The sequence below is a fragment of the Colias eurytheme genome, chromosome 5, assembly GCF_061535395.1.
Source record: "Colias eurytheme isolate Ceu_HAF_F1 chromosome 5, ilColEury1 Martin Lab GWU primary, whole genome shotgun sequence".
In the NCBI taxonomy this organism is placed as follows: Eukaryota; Metazoa; Arthropoda; class Insecta; order Lepidoptera; family Pieridae; genus Colias; species Colias eurytheme.
In genome coordinates this window covers 4,091,646-4,110,566 of record NC_142984.1, presented here as the reverse complement: position 1 = coordinate 4,110,566, position 18,921 = coordinate 4,091,646, and the positions used below count along the sequence as shown (strand labels likewise).

At 30.9% G+C, this 18,921-nt stretch overlaps 3 protein-coding genes across 3 annotated transcripts; 2 read left to right on the top strand and 1 right to left on the bottom strand.

Annotated features, from left to right (window-relative positions):
- The first annotated feature begins 576 nt into the window (after positions 1 to 576).
- Positions 577 to 2,662, top strand: LOC149908410 (uncharacterized). The gene is made up of 3 exons (XM_090102268.1): positions 577 to 1,236; positions 1,505 to 1,571; positions 1,657 to 2,662. Exons 1-3 carry the CDS (start codon positions 589 to 591, stop codon positions 2,589 to 2,591), a joined length of 1,650 nt encoding a protein of 549 aa, XP_089958394.1. The 5' UTR covers positions 577 to 588; the 3' UTR covers positions 2,592 to 2,662.
- A 3,014-nt stretch (positions 2,663 to 5,676) lies between these two features.
- Positions 5,677 to 7,067, top strand: LOC149908409 (uncharacterized). The gene is made up of 3 exons (XM_090101635.1): positions 5,677 to 5,730; positions 5,954 to 6,023; positions 6,361 to 7,067. Exons 1-3 carry the CDS (start codon positions 5,677 to 5,679, stop codon positions 7,008 to 7,010), a joined length of 774 nt encoding a protein of 257 aa, XP_089957761.1. The 3' UTR covers positions 7,011 to 7,067.
- A 468-nt stretch (positions 7,068 to 7,535) lies between these two features.
- Positions 7,536 to 8,902, bottom strand: LOC149908408 (uncharacterized). Its single transcript, XM_090102205.1, has 2 exons — positions 8,861 to 8,902; positions 7,536 to 8,576 (listed from the first exon to the last, which is right to left on the bottom strand). The coding sequence occupies exons 1-2, from the start codon at positions 8,900 to 8,902 to the stop codon at positions 7,536 to 7,538; spliced, it is 1,083 nt and encodes a 360-aa protein (XP_089958331.1).
- Between the last annotated feature and the right edge of the window lie 10,019 nt (positions 8,903 to 18,921).

The following is an 18,921-nucleotide window of genomic DNA, read 5'->3' as shown; positions in this document are numbered from 1 at the left end:
CAATCAACGCAGGTATACATATATATAATTTTATTTATATACTTCTTAGGGTTGTACACAATTAATTAATCTATAAAAACTTAGCCAAGAACGACACAATTAATATTGGGTAAGTAATAAGTATATATAAAATATTTCCCTATTTTTTTTACAACGACTCGAATTAATAAAATGATTCTAATTTATTTTTAAGTAGCAAGTTTGGTTTATGTTGTTGTATAAACAAAACAATAAACATTATTTGAAATAAATGTCATTTAGTTATTTTGACGTAGCTTAGGTGTCCCCATAAAGATTTATCGACGAGCGTTTGGCTACCGAACTGCATTTTAAACTATTATCTAGTGTCCGTTTACTATCAGGGAGTCGGTATGTCCGTCTTATCGGTAGCACACAAAGAACTCTACGACGTCAAAATATAGCACACAAACGAACAAAGTCATTACCAAATTAACGACATTCAGGTATAGAAAAAAGCATTTAGTAAACAAATCTTTAACAGTGCGGTCGCCTTATTGCTTTGTGAACGTGTGTAAGTGAACCTTAGTTAATTTTTTTGAGGTGTGCCGAACTAAATGAGCCATCGCAATGTCTACGATGACACCGTCTCCGCCGCAGAGCACACATTCAGACGAGGATTCGAATGATTCCCTATCGTCGGAATTCTCTTCCGAAATCACACCCAAAAACACCGTTCTGACATTGGAACAAATGACTCAGAACAATTTCTACAAAGTTAGTGCACTTACATCACATGGAGTTGAAGACATACTTGCGGACGGCTCTAGTTATAATATTCACGATGGTTCATTTCAAGTTTGTAAAACAGAAGGTGTAGTTTCCGTCCCAAATTCATTTGTACATGATTATAATTCTCGGGATTCTACCGCCTTTACTATACACGATATCCTAGGACTACAACAGTCATATGGTACTAACGCTCAAGACGATAATATACAACGATATGAATATCAAATACCCCAATATGATAATATCAGTAATAGTTCAAACAATAATTACGCATCAGGTGCAGAAGAAGTTATATCAGAAGAATGTGGAAACAAAAATGAAAACATATATTCAGGTCATTCACAAATGGAAGACCAAATAATATACCACAGAAATTACTCTAATGAGAACATGCAATGCCACCATAGGGACGAATTAGGTAATGATATCACAAAAGATGCTGATGTTGAAATCAACGACCTGAACGAGTCCAACTTTTCCAACCAGGTAACTATTTCAAATTCGAAATAAACCTTAATGGCACGGAGATAGATACCACATAGTGATTAGTTAATATCGGAATGAACGTCACTTATTGGTGTGATTTACCGCAAGTCAACCGGATTTTTAATGACAATTTAATATTTTTGTAGATTGTGTCAATTAATAATTGGAACGTTGATATTTTCATTCCCGTCTTGGCTGTTATATTAGAAACAACTCAGTATTCAATCTAAGTATTATTTTAATTTAAATATCGTATAATTTCTTTCAGAATACCGCATGGTCTGATAAAGTTGTAATCAATAATCCTGCTGCATCAGCATCATCCATATCAAACGGTATGTATTTTAAGATTATAAATGACGCAATTTATTGAAAATATTTATATTTAAATCAAACTTATATATGGTTTTCTTTTTTCAGATATGTCTTCTGATGCATCATATCAAAAAGGATTTACAAAAAGGGCTAGAACTGCATATACAAGTTCCCAATTAGTTGAACTCGAAAATGAGTTTCATCAAAACCGCTATCTGTGCCGACCTCGTCGAATAGAACTGGCAAATTATTTGCAGTTATCAGAGCGGCAAATCAAAATATGGTTTCAAAACAGGAGAATGAAGTACAAAAAAGACAACAAGCATAACAAACCTTCGTCATCTGTGGACGATAACAGCCCATCGACAAGTTCCAAAGAATTATCACCGAGTCAAGATCACAAATTGAGCCATGGGAGGAGTTGTGGGGGACATGATAGACATAGACGCTTGTTATCTGACGGCCATTCGAGTCACCATAAAATCTATCTATCGCCTAATGAATCAACACCGAGACCACCTGAATATTCACCACAGAACGCATTAAAAACTGTGATAAAAAGTCCTCAAAGCACGTTGGATTTGCCCTCCTATACGCCAAACTTAACTTATTCGACATATTACGCAGCGGGCTCAGGCAGAGCCGCTTACTCACCGATGGCCGAAGTTTATCGTTACAATGGCGATGAATCATTACAGCCAAATTCTAGTTCCCTATCTACGTTGCCACCGGACAGTTACGTGCCTAACGGAGTCAACTTAAAATTAAGTGATGATATGATGCGTTATCCTACAAGTGCATCGTACTACAATTCTTTATCTACGGGGGTTGTGATGCCGCCTTCTTCTTCAGATGTTTATGGATATTCGTCGAGTATACCCACGTTACCGACTCCCTATGAAGACAATTTGCTAAATAGATCATCTAACATAGCACTGAATCAAGATGCTTACTTCTCCTATATACCAACTTCTGAAACTTCTAGTCAAAACACTACGTCTGCTGTAAATAAATTCTCTTCATCGTACATATCATTGTAAATATAAATTCTGTTATAATATTACTTGTTTTAACTCAATATTTTAAAAGAGACCATTGTATTTTTGTTAAAGTGCCTTACTTAATTTGTTATAATTATATTTTAAAAATGAAAGAGTGTACTTAATGTATAAATAAATATATTATTTAGTTCTGTAAAAATAGTTTAATTTCCATTTCATGAATTTAAACGTTGTTTTTTTTTTAATTTAAACAACTTCTGAATACAAAATTAACTCAGTTGAAGTAGTAGTATTGTATACTCTAGTAGAATTTATGTAATGATATCAATTAACAAGTATCTTGTTACATAACTTCAACCTCATATCAAAAATTACTTGTCTCCTTTGTTACTTCTAAGCAATGAAATTATCAACTATAATGTTGCAAATTCGATACATTACAATTATGAGGTTTTTATAAACTATTAGTACAAAAAAAACAGCTGCAAATTATATTAGAATTATCTTTAATAAATTAACTTAAAAATAACTGGGCAACATAACTATTAATGTAGTAAACGTAATTTCTAAAAATCTTTATAAATGTCACAGTAAAAATTCATCAACAACACTTGCTGGTGAAATAGGTTCGTATATTGGATGATTTTCATAGCTTTCTTTACAATTATCTTCAAGATTAGCATTTGGTATACATTTATCATTTTCCATAAGAGTGGAACTGATTAAAGTTTCAACTTGTTGAGGAAGATAATCATCTATGATTCTTACTAATTCAGTCATCACATGGTCATCCAAGGCTACATTTCCATGTGAATCTGCTCTTTCGTTTATTTGAGATTCAATATAAGCTAGACGATCACAATTTGAATCACATGTATCTATAGAGGATGGTGAATCTGGAATGTATAATTTTTCTCTTTTCTCCGATATCCGCCTTCTATTTTGAAACCAAACTTTAATTGATTTCTCACAGACTTGCAACTTTTCTGTCAATGCAATTCTTTCTTCTCGACAAATATATGGTCTTGTTTTGAATATCTGCTCCATAGCAATGATTTGTTCTGTTGTGAATGTAATTCGTTTACGCTTTTTCTTAGAAATGGTTTTCTTGATTTTCTCACTGCGGTGACCTGTGAATGAATTCATTCATTAATAATACAAACGTACATGCTATATTATAAGGGTATTAAATGCGATTAAGAAATCCGACACAATATGCCGCTGCGATTTTAAAGCTAAATGGATGAAATTGACTATATCATAGAAAAGATTATAATCTTGTGCGCTTTAAAAAGTTTTACAGGTAGGTACTATTTTTCTATATTCATAGTCAATTTATATTTTTATTCTCTATTGTCCTGCAATATATCGTTTTAATATCTTACTGAATACATTTGAAAGTAGGTACTTACATATTTCCGAATTTCGTTCTTCTTTTGTAGTTTGATCAAATTGTGGGTTTTGATAACAGCAATTGGAATAACCCATACTCTGTTCACAAGCCACATTAACCTGTAAAGAAAAATGACGTAATTAGTTGAAAAAAAATATTTTCCTAACATACTAATTCCCTGTATATTTGGATATTATTTGACTAATCAAGCTAGTAGGATTTTACAATATGTTTTACTATTGAATTCTGGAATTATATTGAATTAATATAAATAGGTACCTACCTGATTAAACCATTCTTGAGTTTCGTTGATACTGCTATTATTACAGGCATCATTTGAAACCTCTGTTTCTTGTGTATAGCACGAAAATCCAAACAAACATTCCTGAAAACAAAATTGTTACAGTGAGATAAAAAGTTAATACTTATAATGATATTATCACCTATAATTTATTTATTATCTATCTATCAAATTATATCCCAGTTTGGAGAAGAAAAATTGAATGAATGTTATATTCCAACATTCAAAAATATGTTCTTGTATTAAACTTTAATAACTTTTCTACTGTTTGTAAAATGTTCATGTCCATTACTTTAAATTAAACTTTTGCTAATGTAACTTGCTAGGATCTTAAACTTTATGAACTCTTCATATAGAATTATGTCACACATTACTTTTTTCGTATTACATTCGTGTGTTGATTTTTTGGAATCTGAAACATTTTTTAGTCATGTAAAATACTTTTTTCTTACCTCATTGCTTTCAGGGTTGAAGTTTTCATAAAAATACTGAAGTTTACTGTTTGGACTGCTTTGAGACGGCAAGCAATTCTAAAAAATAAAATAATAATACCATAAGTATTAATATAGAATTTCTTAATTATTTTTAAATTGATGATTTTTTGTGTATTTTTTTTTTGTAAGTCACTATATATAACACCACATATAACACTCACTTGTTTAGTTAGGTCATCCTCTATTGTAGAATACATCTCACAATTTGAATTTGACATTTTTATTTATTTTTTTAAAAATTCACTCGCACACAAACCTTACACTATCACTTACTCTTATGGAATGGTGAAATTATTTTTAAAAGTTAGTTTATATACTTAATTAAAGTGATTAAGCATATCCCAAATAATCTGGAATTTCCATACATTTTTATCCCTAATTAGTGAACAATAGCCACCCCTAATGAGGTTGTTTACATCACACAAAATCCTGTTATGTCATAAACGATATAAATAATTAATTAACGCAAAAAACAAGTGTGATGTTAAAAAAACGTAATAATGCTATTAATTTGTACATTTAACTTATTTATAACATACCTAGATAAAAAAATATTTTTGATAAATATTGTCCAAAATTTAAGATTTTTATCTTTGTCAAAATCTATGTCCTAAGTACACCTACTTAATATTTTGTTTTAAAACCAATTTTTTTTCTTCCTCATATCATTTAATTTAATAATACGTACAACAAAGTGGTCTCAAAGTATTCCTAATTTTTATAAAAATAAATGCGGGTACATTGAAATTTGTTCAAGTTTCTAGTTCATCGAAGAAAAAACAGTTACGTGGTGCATTCGTGTCATTCATGTTTTGCTAGAAGCGTGCGACGTTGAATATTTATTTAATATTGCTTTTTCAATTTAATTATTTGTTTTTTTATTAAAAAGAGAGATTGTATACGAATTTACGTTCTTACTTTTTCTCGTATAATATAATGCTTCATAATATGCTGATGACTTCTTTAACGGCCCTTGGCGATACCAATGAAGTAAGTTCAAATTTTTTCATCGTTAAATTTTTATTAACTTTGTTTTAGCATACATTCTCTATGATTTAAATTATTGACTAAAACCACGCTAAACTTAAGAACAATATTTTATTTAAATTTAGTGGACAACCGTGCATAATTAACGATTTTTTAGCTAACGGACTTTTTGCCTTGTAGCTACATATTTAGTTATTGTAACCAACTAAATATTATTTTTTTACAGATCAATTGTTGGGAGAACAGACCCTTCATGAAATCCTGGCCAGAAAATAAACAGAATAACGCAACAAAAAGTAAGTTGAATTGGACCAATATATTACCTATAAAACGTATTTAATTTAATATTATAATCCAGTTTGAATATGCAACCTTTGTAAAATTGTAATAAGCATATTTAGAAAGTTGCGTCGGTAATTCCGTTATTTTCTATAGGTAGTAATTTATTCGTACGTTACATATCATATTATTTGGTTGTTTATTTTTCTGAATAAGAATTCAAGCGCAAATGATTTTTTTATGCACTTATGGTAAAATAAATTATAGACTTTGCCAGGTAAATGCACTTGAATTAAATGAACATAAATAACCGGAAAATACCGTACTATAATACCTACTACCCGTATATTACAGGTCATTCAGTAACCAAAGTGATAAAGAAGAAGAATAAACGCAATCGCACCGCGTACACAACAGATCAATTGCGTGTGTTAGAGAGAACCTACATAAAGACAAAGTATATCGATGCCGAACGTCGCAAAGAGCTCGCACAACATCTGAACATCGGTGAGAAATGCATCAAAGTCTGGTTCCAAAACCGAAGAATGAAAGAAAAGAAAGAATCTTCCGAATCGAGTTGTGATTCCTCCAGCGAAAGCAACGCATTTGAACCCATAACGCCGCCACCGCCTGCTAATATTACAGAAGATATTACGATAACACCTAATTTCAATACAAACTATTCTCATGATATTCCCCAAACTTACCAAAATACAACGCAAAATTACGTATTTCCAACCGATGTCAATCAGAATGGCTACGATTACAATGCAGCTCAGTTTTATAATAATTTTGCACCCGAAAACTACAATTATAACAATTGTGGGTATTACTTTCAAAACGAAAGAAATGTTTATCCAACTCAATATTACCCAAACGATTCTACGCCATATTATAACGCAAATGATTTAACACAATATTGTAATTATGAAAACTGGAATGTTAATGGTTTTGAAACTGTTTCCTATGATAATGGTAATGGAAATGGGCTACAAGGTATGTAAATGAAAACAGAAATTTTATTTAAACAATTATCTTATATTTAAATATATCATAGATCTTAATTTATTTTTATTTATTTATAAATGACAGTGTTACTTCGGTACTCAGTGAATTTTACAGTGTAGACTTTGTAGTATAAGAAACTTAGATAAATAAGATAATGGAATTAATTATTTTTACATTATTTATTATATTTTTACTAATTGAAGTCTTGATTATGTTATTAATATAAAAATGTTTTTCTTCTTCTTGATTAATTGACAGTTTAAAACTCTATTCTGTTATGTCTATAAAGTTTATTATTTATTTAGATTGTACATGTCTTTCTATAAAACTGACTCACTTATGTTTTCTTATTTCTTTAATTATTGCTTGTACAAAAATAAATCTATGTAATAAAATAATAGTATGTACAATATTGCTTATATTCTTTAATTAATTACTTATAAGATAGATAACAATTTGTATGTATTGTAATATTAACAAATGGAAATAAATTATTAAAACTAAAGATATTTTTATTCTTATTACAAGTCCGGGTTTGGGTATGGAATTGTGAATATAGGGATATATTGACCTTGGCTCTGATCTTGAATGGCTTGTGGAACAAATTGCAGATGGCAGTCACAGTGACAATTATTTTTGCGAATATTCTGTTGATTGAGGACGAATGATCTAGGATACGAATTTTGTAAGGGAGTAATCCCTGGTACGAATGAAGTGTAGGGCACATTTACTGGTTTTAGTAGTACATTCCCGGACGTAACACATGTAGGTGTATAACAGTTTTGAAGATAAATTGGCGTACTCCTGGAATCGCTTCGAATATTATCCGTAAAGTTAACTTGATGACAATCAGGAACTTTATTGCGTCGGGATAAATCTTCAGGTATTTCTTGGGCTTGTGAAGAATATTGAACCTGGTTAGGTATTTTGTTGTGCACGCTTACATTTGGTGGTATGTTGTTATCTTTTGTAGAAAACATTTCCATTTTATTAACTAGAGGTACACTCTTTTCAGGCATTTGATTTTGTCTTTCATCTTCATATCTATTAGTAGAACTTATTGTGAAATATGATGATGTAATATTTTCTGTAGTTGTTGTTATTTCATGTTCTCTAAAATCAGCCAGTGCTGTTTGATTGCATTGTTGATTAGGCAAACCTGTTTTGCATTCTTTTATTTTTCCATGATCGACATTAGAATCTTCATTAGTACTTTTTAATGATGTTGTGATATGAACTTCATCATTAGCCGATTGCAAATTATTAACATTATTTAATTGATCGTTAGTTAAATTCACAGTAATTGATTTATTTTGATTCACGTTGTTTACTTCTCGGCTTGTATCTTTTTTCTCCTTCATTCTCCGGTTTTGAAACCAAATCTTAATGGCTCTTTCTGGAATGTTTAGAACATTTGCTATTTCTTGCCGACTCGTGTTCCCTATGTACGGAAACTTTTTGAATTCCTTTTCTAAATATTTTATTTGCTCGGTAGTGAATGCACTGCGGAATCTTCTTGGCTTTTTAGAACTTCTGCACATAATGTTTTGTGTTGATGATACCTGTGGGTAATAAAACGTTTAATTAATTATCATATATTTAATTCACAGTAGGTATATATTTTGTATAATTACTATAGAAAAAACTTGCACACATATGTAACTTAAAAACATCGTACATAAAGAACTCGGATACAAAAATTAACAGAAAATTTATATTAGTTAATAAAAGGAAACACCGATTTTGATATAATTTTATCTGTTCAATAAACATTGAAATAATTAATAAAATTAAGTGATCCTAATACTCTTAGCATTATGATTAATAATTGATAAAAAAAACTTACCGATCTCTGCATTTCCATATTACGGGCATTAAAATTATCCATGGCAACTTTCATAGCACACTTTTCGATACCGTTAAATTGCATCCTACAGACTATATGACGAAGTCACTTCTATCACAATACTGAATGATTATCATTCAGATTTCTATATAAATAACGATTGTCTCGAAAACATTATTTAATAGCTAACAAATTACGCTCATCTCATTAATAGTTAATTAATATCATTAGGTCGCAGACATCAAATATTGAACTCTTAATTTAACGTTAATTATTCTTTACAATTACTAAATTAAGAACACTATTAAAAGTGTTTGGTGTTTTCCTTGGTTGTTACAATAAAAGTGTTTGGTGATTTGAATTGTTTGGTGGATTATATAACAATTCAGTGACATATAACATCATGATCCGGGAAAACATGACGACGTTTTGTCATTCAGATCTTGGCATTTAAATCCTTGCACTTAATGAATTTTATTTTAGAGGTAGGAAAATCCAATAATATTATTAAAATATTTCTTTTAATATATAAATGCAGTGATACATCTAAATTGAAGTATAATATTCATATTAAAATCATTTTAAACGATTCAATAAACTACAAAAAAAAATTCAATGTTTGAACTATCTCTTTGGGCAAATATTTCCTACGAATCTCTTTTGAATTAGCCAATTTTGTTTAGGTTTGATTTTGATATTTATTTTTGATTTTCCACCTATTTTAACGTTTCTTTAGTATAATGTTTTACTTTTGATTCTATTTTCTTATGAGAAGTTATATGTCAAGCCTAATTTTTAACCGACTTCTTTTGTAATTATTTGAAGGTGAAGGTGTCATTTAATATCGCACAGGGACTACTCACTACATACAACAAAAGTAACTTTACAACTATTTACACATTCTTATCTCCTTACTTAGGTATATTAATGCGAAAATGTATTTGTTCAACCACCAAATGGACCAATTCTATAATATAATTTTTGTATCTGGAGATAGTTAGGAGCGAGATTTAACTACATTTTGTCGCGTTGAAACGTCTCATTCCCATTAGAATTTCTTTGACTACGCGGATGAAGCCGCGGGTGAAAAGCTAGTGGGTGTACCTATGCTTACAGAGCAACGAAGAACACGTTACATTGAAATTCATAATTTTTTTACAACAATAATCTTAGTATCAGATATTAGTGGATTACTGACATAAAGGTCTTACATCACTAATAAAAAAATAAAATAATATGCATCATCATGCAATAAAAATCTGTTAAAAAAAGCTATTCGCACCGGTTCCGTCCGAGTCGTAATTATTTTTGTTTTTAAGTGGATTTATCAAAAATCATTAACATCCGGTCAGCCAATATTAATGTTACCTGTGGGTGAAACCGCAGAGCACAGCTAGTTACAATATATAGAACTGTCTTTTAGACATCGATCACCAAATTTTTTCTAATTAGTTATTTATTAAAAAACAGAATTTACGAAAAAGAAACGTTTCATTTAATATTTTTAATAAAATAATAAAACATTCAACTAAATTTAACTTAATTTATGACGATAGTATTATTTATTATTATGTCCGTAAAAACATGTAAATTAAATATAAACATAAACTTTATCAATTATTATAATTGCAGAATAGGAGCGGCAAGTGAAATGAAAAAGTTGCAGTTTATCTAACAAATACCATGAATATTATCAAAAGGTACAAAAAATAAATAAGTGAAATAATTTTAAAATATTTTATTTATATTATATAAACTTAAATCAAGGTACTCGAAAATATATTATAAAAATTAAAATAAGTTAAATAATTGATTACAAATTAAGTATTGCAATTTTAAATATGTATATTCATATCGATAATTTCTTATTCACAAAATAACACAAACATCAAACTTCATCATTCATATCCATAATTCGAACCCACGATAGTTCTCCCCAATTGTCTCCATTGACATTAGCCTTCGATGCTCCACTATCTTCATTATTAAATTCAGGAGAAGATTCTTCTGTCTTTATATCGCTCACAGTTTCCTCAGTATTGCTTATTGTCTCATCATCATTTACTTCAATCGATGCGTTATCAACTTCGTCATTAACGATAATAGATTGAAACTGTGATTGTAAATTATCTTGCTCATTATTTACATTATGATTAACTGTATTGCTAGTAGTGAAAAAGTTGGGATATGCATTCACAACCGCATTCTGTACTGGTACAGGAATTGTACTTGTGTCTAAAGTAGGCATAGGTACTTGATATCGTTCAGCCTGCATAATCTGTCTTGGATTATAAACAGTATTATGCACAGTTTGATGATAGGTGTTGTATGGAGGTGGAGGCATGTTATTTTCTGGCGACGACTCAGTTGTACTAGTAGCTTCGAAATCTTCACCTCCTTCAGCTCTTTCTTTTTTATCTTTCATACGCCTGTTTTGAAACCAAACTTTTACTGTCTTTTCACTGAGTTGCAAGGTCTCGGAAAGCTCGATGCGCCGATTGCGGTCAAGATATCTTGTTCTCGCGTATTCAAGTTCTAGCTCCATCATTTGATTTGTTGTGAAGGCTGTACGCGCACGTTTTGGTTTCTTGATTCCATTACTCATTACTTTGTTCACATTCCAATTGGTGCGTGGTACTTGTTGACCATTTGCAGGAGCGTTGTTCCATACATTATTTGCATTCACGTATTGCTCTGTTCTAGGAGGATTAGGATAACTATTTGTGAACACTGGCCCGTTTCTTGGCATATTAGTAATAGTAAAAGTAGCATCAGGAATGTTTACGCCGTTTGGTATGTAGTGACCATTGCTAATTGGCTCTCTTTTTTGATATGATAAATCCGCGTATTCCCTGGTTGGCTGGCTAAAGTTATTGTTCATATTGAAGTAATTCGAATTCTCATTTGCCATCGATTTTTGCATCCCGTACATAGGTGCAGGAACAGTATGAGCATTATTATTTTCATATTGAACACCTGGCCATGGAAGAGCCTGGAAAAGATAAAGCATGGTTATTAGGAAAATGCTATATTAGTTGATGTTGAAATAATTATTTCAAACTGAAGATAGGGAAATATTGCATAATATAAATTCACTTACCATTTCAGGTCGAGGATTTTGACTGTTAGTTTCAGGGCTCCATTGTTGGTCGCTAGTGTCGCTCAAATAAGGCTCTGCCTGTGACTGACTAGCTAAAGACGATGACACAGACATTTCAAAAACAATACCTGTGTTCGTCACGAATACGAAAGCAACTTTAATTGCAAACCATTAAAGGACCAAGTATATATAGGCCCCACTTTTCACTCATTAATGAGCTGTTCAAAACAAGGAAGCCTCAAAATCAGGTGATTAGTGATTAGGTGTTGACCATTTTTATTTTCTATATTTTCAGAAATAAACAAAATTTATGAACAAAATAGGTGTTTGTTTTTGTCAAGAGGCACTGTGCAGCTTTGTAAGAAGAGAATTTTGTAAAGTATAATAATCAAAATCACTTAAAATATTATGTAATTCTATTTTGAATTAATATTAATTATAGCTATTAACAATCCATCAAATATGCTAAGTACCTATGCTCAAATTATAATTAATTAATTTTGTTCATATAAATTTAACTTAAATATTTCATATGATTTAAATTTTAGCCTTTAGCAGTATAATAATTATAATTGCTCGAAAGTTAACATAAAATCTATTAGGTATATAACAGCGTTTCTTTACTGTTTTTCTTAAAACTAAAATCACAAATAAAAATGTCACTAATTTTCATAATAGATATTAATCTTTATATATAAAAATGAATCGCAAAATGTGTTGGTAAGCGCATAACTCGAGAACGGCTGAACCGATTTCGATAATTCTTTTTTTATTATATTCCTTGAAGTACGAGGATGGTTTTTATGTAGAGAAAACGTAAATATGTACCACGGGCGAAAAAAATGAATCGCAAAATGTGTTGGTAAGCGCATAACTCGAGAACGGCTGAACCGATTTCGATAATTCTTTTTTTATTATATTCCTTGAAGTACGAGGATGGTTTTTATGTAGAGAAAACGTAAATATGTACCACGGGCGAAGCCGGGGCGGACCGCTAGTCTATTATGATAACTGCGTTAAAAACAACCGACTTCAAACTTGCACTTGCAACATTTACAAATACAGACAAAAATGCTCATAAAATAAAAACTACTGGGCCTATCCGAATAAAATTTTTATGGGACCAATTCGACAACATTCCGCATCGAACAAAAAAAGAATCACGTAAATCGGTTCAGAAACCACGGAGTAATCGGTGTACATACATAAAAAAAAAAAAAAAAAAAAAAAAACATACCGGCCGAATTGATAACCTCCTCCTTTTTTTGAAGTCGGTTAAAAATTAGTGACATTTTTAAAAAACTTTAGTTTTTTAACGTAGGTAATGAAGAAAAATCGGTAAATTATACATACCTACGCTATCCAGGATCATCTATACTAATATTATAAAGCTGAAGAGTTTGTTTGTTTGTTTGAACGCGCTAATCTCGGGAACTACTGGTCCGATTTGAAAAATTCTTTCGGTGTTAGATAGCTCATTTATCGAGAAAGGCTATAGGCTATATACCATCACGCTGCGACCAACAGGAGAGGAGCCACGGGGGTGAAACCGCGCGGAGCGGCTAGTTAATTATAAAGTAGATACCTTTTTTTTTTTTTTTTTTAAGTGGGGAAATCTTGCATAGATACCCACGTCCTCCGGGGAAGGGGCCGTGGGTTATGTCGGATTCCTACCGACCAAAACCCCACTGTGTTCCGTCAAGCCGCATCAACGACGGGGCCACGGGTATTGGTAGAATTCTTCCGTGACATAAAGTAGATACCTACGTATTTAGTTATATTCTAGGGCTACCTTATTTTTTATGTAAATCTCACAATATTAGCAGACATTTATATCGATATTACATAATGATGTAAAAAAGTCTGTTTGTTTATTTATAAATCTTCACTACTATATATTTTCTATTTAAAATAATCAACAAAACACAACCATATCTTTTATGATTATAAAAAATAACTACATACAACAAAAAAAATCTCTTTTTCAGTCGTAATATCACATAATTCACATTATATGAGATCAAAAAAAATATGTACATAAAAAAACCTAGTCTAATCGGTATTTTGTAAACAAAATAAGCATACAATTTCAAAATGGTCAGAACATAAACTTTTTGCACGTACTGCACACCTTTCGTGTGTTTCAATTACAGGATCTAAACGCAGCCACGGTACCGATCAAAATAATTTCTTCAAATTGGTCCTGCTGTCGATGGCCGGGTTTCTTGGTGTGGAAGAACCACAGACATATTATATATGTCTGTGGCATGTTACACTCTTTTTTGGGCCACAGGACAGGTTAACTTATTTTCAAATATAATCTCGGGAACTACTGGCCCGATTTGAAAAATTATTTTATTTTTATTTTAGTATTAGATAGCCCATTTATCGAGGAAGGCTATGAGTATAGGCTATAGGTATGTCATCTCGCTAAGACCAACATGAGCGGAGCACTGCGGGTAAAACCGCGGAGCACAGCTAATTTTCAATATATCTAGATCATATTATTATGAACTTTCGATTCTATTAAAGTACCTATGTACATGTTTATTTTAAATTATGCATGGAGATAAGAAATGAAAATATATATTAAGTTAAATATAGCTTAATAAATAATTAATAGGTATTTGTCAGACATAGGTATTATAATATATTCTGTAGATAATTAATATGGTACTTTTGACAATAGATTTTGTTAAAATTAATTTCGGCACCAAATATCAGTCCAAGCAAGCTTAATTAGTGATATGAAAGATGATTTTTTGTTTGTTCGTTATAATTTAACTCATAAACTTCTTTGCCTATTTTTTTAATTGTTGTACTATTACAAAACTATATCTTTAATTTGTAGTATATGGGTTTATTGATAGATAAGGTATCAAAGATATTGTGCTTCTATTTTTAACTATTTAGGTACTAATTACAGAAAAAATATAGCACTGTCATATTAGAGCCACTAAATAAATAAATAAATAAAAGTAGTAATCCCAATAGTATCTGCCTTTTAGCTAAAAATTAATATCAATCATTATAAATTAAAGAAAAAGGTGAAAGATAGTGAGTTAAATGAAAATAAAGCTATTTTGTATTATTTATTGTCTATACAGGGTGTCCCGTAAGTAGTGGACCAACGGGTTATGGGGAGTAGAGGGACTTATTATCTAACAAAAATACTAAAATTTATTGTCCTAAACCATAAAGTTTTTGATTTATGCTTTATTTTCAAAATTTGATAAAAATATCATCCACGTAAGCTTAATATGAACTTTTACCATTTCTGATTTTATTTTATTCTTATTTTTTTTGTTCAAGGTTGTTAAGAATACATAAGTCTTCCTAATTAAAATAATACTCAAGCATAATTAACAACAACAACAAAATTAGACCAAAAAATAGGTAAAATTTTACGTTTTAAAAATTTACGGACTGAAGTTTGAACAAAGCTGGTGTAAAAAAAATGTATGGTGACCCTGTGAAACTTTATTTTAAAAACTTCTACATCTCATACAAATTACAAAAAGGTATAATTGTGTGGTATAAAGTATTTAAAAAATGTCTAATTGGCGTACAACATTCAAATTAGAAATTATCAGGTAGTCAACTCAATAAGTTATTCCGAGAATTATTGCCTTTATGGGCGCGCGCTGGAATTCTTTTGTATTGTTTCTGGCCAATCATAGACGATACTTGAACCCACTATTATTTTCTTTGACTTTCAACTATTTCAGTGACTTGCTTATAGCTCGGAACTACACGCGTGTTTAGCTTGAATCCGTCATTACGATATTATTCTTTGTTGAAGTGCGCTTGAATTGGACACTGATTTTGCTTGTGATTTGGATATTGTTCGAATTTAGTTTTTTGAAGGAAATTGCCTAATACATACACTCCACGTGAATATGCAGAAATGTTAAAAAAATTATTGAGTTTAAAAAAAATTTGATCCAAGCATCAAGCATCTCTCGACAAAAATTAATTCGTCGTTGATAATCACCGGGTATTAATGCTTGCTCACTCGTACATGATACGGGTGCAAATCACTTCTCTTCAATATGCGATGCACTGTACTTCTTGGTACACCAGTGCGTCTAGCAATACGGCGAGTACTAGTTGAAGGATCTTCTTGTACTTCTGTCAATATTAGACGATCATCGACTGATCTAGGTCTTCCTATTCGATTTCCAATTCCAGGAATACGACCTTCATGGTATGCGTTATTTACTCTGAGAAAAAATCGGCTATCAGGATAGCAATCCCAATTGGGATAACGCTCACGATAAACACGGGCTGCTTGTGGAGCATTTCCATCACTGAGTCCATAAATTAAATTAAATTAAATTAAATTCTGCATATTCACGTGGAGTGTATGTATTAGGAATTTTCCTTCAAAAAACCAAAGTCGAACAACATCCAAATCTCAAGCAAAATCAGTGTCCAATTCAAGCGCACTTCAACAAAGAATAATATCGTAATGACGGATTCAAGCTAAACACGCGTGTAGTTCCGAGCTATAAGCAAGTCACTGAAATAGTTGAAAGTCAAAGAAAATAATAGTGGGTTCAAGTATCGTCTATGATTGGCCAGAAACAATACAAAAGAATTCCAGCGCGCGCCCATAAAGGCAATAATTCTCGGAATAACTTATTGAGTTGACTACCTGATAATTTCTAATTTGAATGTTGTACGCCAATTTAACATTTTTTTTAATACTTTATACCACACAATTATACCTTTTTGTAATTTGTATGTGATGTAGAAGTTTTTAAAATAAAGTTTCACAGGGTCACCATACATTTTTTTTACACCAGCTTTGTTCAAACTTCAGTCCGTAAATTTTAAAAACGTAAAATTTTACCTATTTTTTGATCTAATTTTGTTGTTGTTGTTAATTATGCATGAGTATCATTTTAATTAGGAAGACTTATGTATTCTTAACAACCTTGAACAAAAAAATAAGAATAAAATAAAAACAGAAATGGTAAAAGTTCATATTAAGCTTACGTGGATGATATTTTTATCAAATTTTGAAAATAAAGCATAAATCAAAAACTTTATGGTTTAGGACAATAAATTTTAGTATTTTTGTTAGATAATAAGTCCCTCTACTCCCCATAACCCGTTGGTCCACTACTTACGGGACACCCTGTATAAACATATGAACTTAAAATTAAACTTATACCTAGTTAAAATCTTTGACTGGTTTTGTTCAGAATTAAATTGGAAAGTGGACTAGATTCAGCCAGTAATGCTTAAAATATTCTAAAAATAAGTAGGTATATCGGTTTTTTGATTACTTATTAATCTGACAATTCGTTAATTAACTCCCATGATAGTTCCAAATCTTCGTCACTTAAACGTTTAGAAGTATTTTCTACACATTCAATAGCTGAAGACAATACATTTTGTTCTTTTATGTGTTGAACATCATTTTCCAGGAATTGCACGCATCTACTGACTGCTTGTTGCTTTTCGTCTAGGGTAAAATTGTCATGCTTTGGCATTAAATTAGTTGAGAATGAAATTGTTGCCATATTCTGTGGCTGTAAGTTCATTCCATTTGAGTATGTTGAAACTGGATTGTAATTATTGTAATTTCTATACCAATCCTGATCTTGTGGCATCACAGGTGTTGTCTTCATAGAATTCTGTTGATAATAATGTGATGGTATCTGTAGCGTATATCTTTCAGGTGAAGATTCTGATGTACTGGTAGCCTCGTTTTCTTCCATTTCTTCAGCTTTATCTTTCTTCTCTTTCATACGTCTATTCTGAAACCATACTTTTATAGTTCTCTCTCCCAAGCGTAGTGTATGTGATAACTCCAAGCGTCGATTGCGTTCAAGATATTTAGTTTTTGCATATTCTTGTTCTAGCTGCAGTATTTGCTCAGTTGTAAACGCTGTTCGTACTCGTTTCGGTTTCTTCGTGCCATAAGTTTTATTATTAATTGAGTTATGCTTATTAGGATTTTCATATGTATTCACTCGATCGTTTACGTTGATATTATAAGTTGGAAACACGGGACCGTTATAAGCGCTCCTGTTATTCGGAATAGAATCAAGTGCATTTATAGTTATGGGATAGTAATTGTTCGCAGGAGAATGGTGATCTTGATACGTGATATGAGAAAAATGAGTATTATTGTCATTGTTAGCTGTACTTCTAAAGTCTGTTGTTAAATGCGGTAATCCGTAATTTACGGCATTATTCATATCGTAGCGTTGTTCTAATACGGGCACCTGAAAAATGAAATAATATTATATTATTCATTTATCAATATTTTTTTTTATCATTGATTGATTATAAATTATAAATAACAAGGCAAATAAGTAGAAAATTGTTCTTACCGATTCATTTTGAGAAGCACTAGTTTCAGAAATCCATTGACTACTGAAATCCGTTACAAATTCTGTATCCATTAATTCCAAACTGTTTGTAGAAACTGCCATTTTTCTGTATTTTGTATTAATTGTATAATATTTACTTGTTGGTTGCACTTGTTACGAAATGAAGGGCTAATTTAATTACTGCCAATTACAGAACCTCTTTATATACAACCCCACTCCAGATCATTAGGGCTTGCTGACTCAAAATGTTGAACTTCTAACAAATCATTTAATTAACATATAGATCAATTATGGATTACTTTTCCGGTATAATTTTTATAAGCTAGAAGGCGATTTACTAATTTTTAAGTTTAATTTACCTATCATGCAACTCGTACCTCGTACCTTTCGATAGAATACATATTAAAATGTATACTTTTAGTATGAAAATATAATTGAGTTTATATCATCTGTATTTATAGGTCATCCATACATAAATTAGACTGGTAGTAGGTACAAGGTCCTCAAAATATTATGATGTTATCAGCCATTTAGATTATGTTATTGAAATAAACATTTTAATCCAAATATAATAATACTGTTATAAACATAACTGGCTATTATTTTGGATATCC

What these genes read in the sequence shown, in the direction of transcription:
- LOC149908410 (XM_090102268.1), top strand. Translation starts at nt 589, where the DNA reads ATGTCTACGATGACACCGTCTCCGCCGCAGAGCACACATTCAGACGAG. An exon ending in AGTCCAACTTTTCCAACCAG is followed by an intron (nt 1,237 to 1,504) that starts GTAACTATTTCA and finishes AATTTCTTTCAG; the next exon opens with AATACCGCATGGTCTGATAA. An exon ending in AGCATCATCCATATCAAACG is followed by an intron (nt 1,572 to 1,656) that starts GTATGTATTTTA and finishes TTCTTTTTTCAG; the next exon opens with ATATGTCTTCTGATGCATCA.
- LOC149908409 (XM_090101635.1), top strand. Translation starts at nt 5,677, where the DNA reads ATGCTTCATAATATGCTGATGACTTCTTTAACGGCCCTTGGCGATACC. An exon ending in CCCTTGGCGATACCAATGAA is followed by an intron (nt 5,731 to 5,953) that starts GTAAGTTCAAAT and finishes ATTTTTTTACAG; the next exon opens with ATCAATTGTTGGGAGAACAG. An exon ending in ACAGAATAACGCAACAAAAA is followed by an intron (nt 6,024 to 6,360) that starts GTAAGTTGAATT and finishes CGTATATTACAG; the next exon opens with GTCATTCAGTAACCAAAGTG.
- LOC149908408 (XM_090102205.1), bottom strand. Translation starts at nt 8,902, where the DNA reads ATGGATAATTTTAATGCCCGTAATATGGAAATGCAGAGATCG. An exon ending in ATATGGAAATGCAGAGATCG is followed by an intron (nt 8,577 to 8,860) that starts GTAAGTTTTTTT and finishes TATTACCCACAG; the next exon opens with GTATCATCAACACAAAACAT.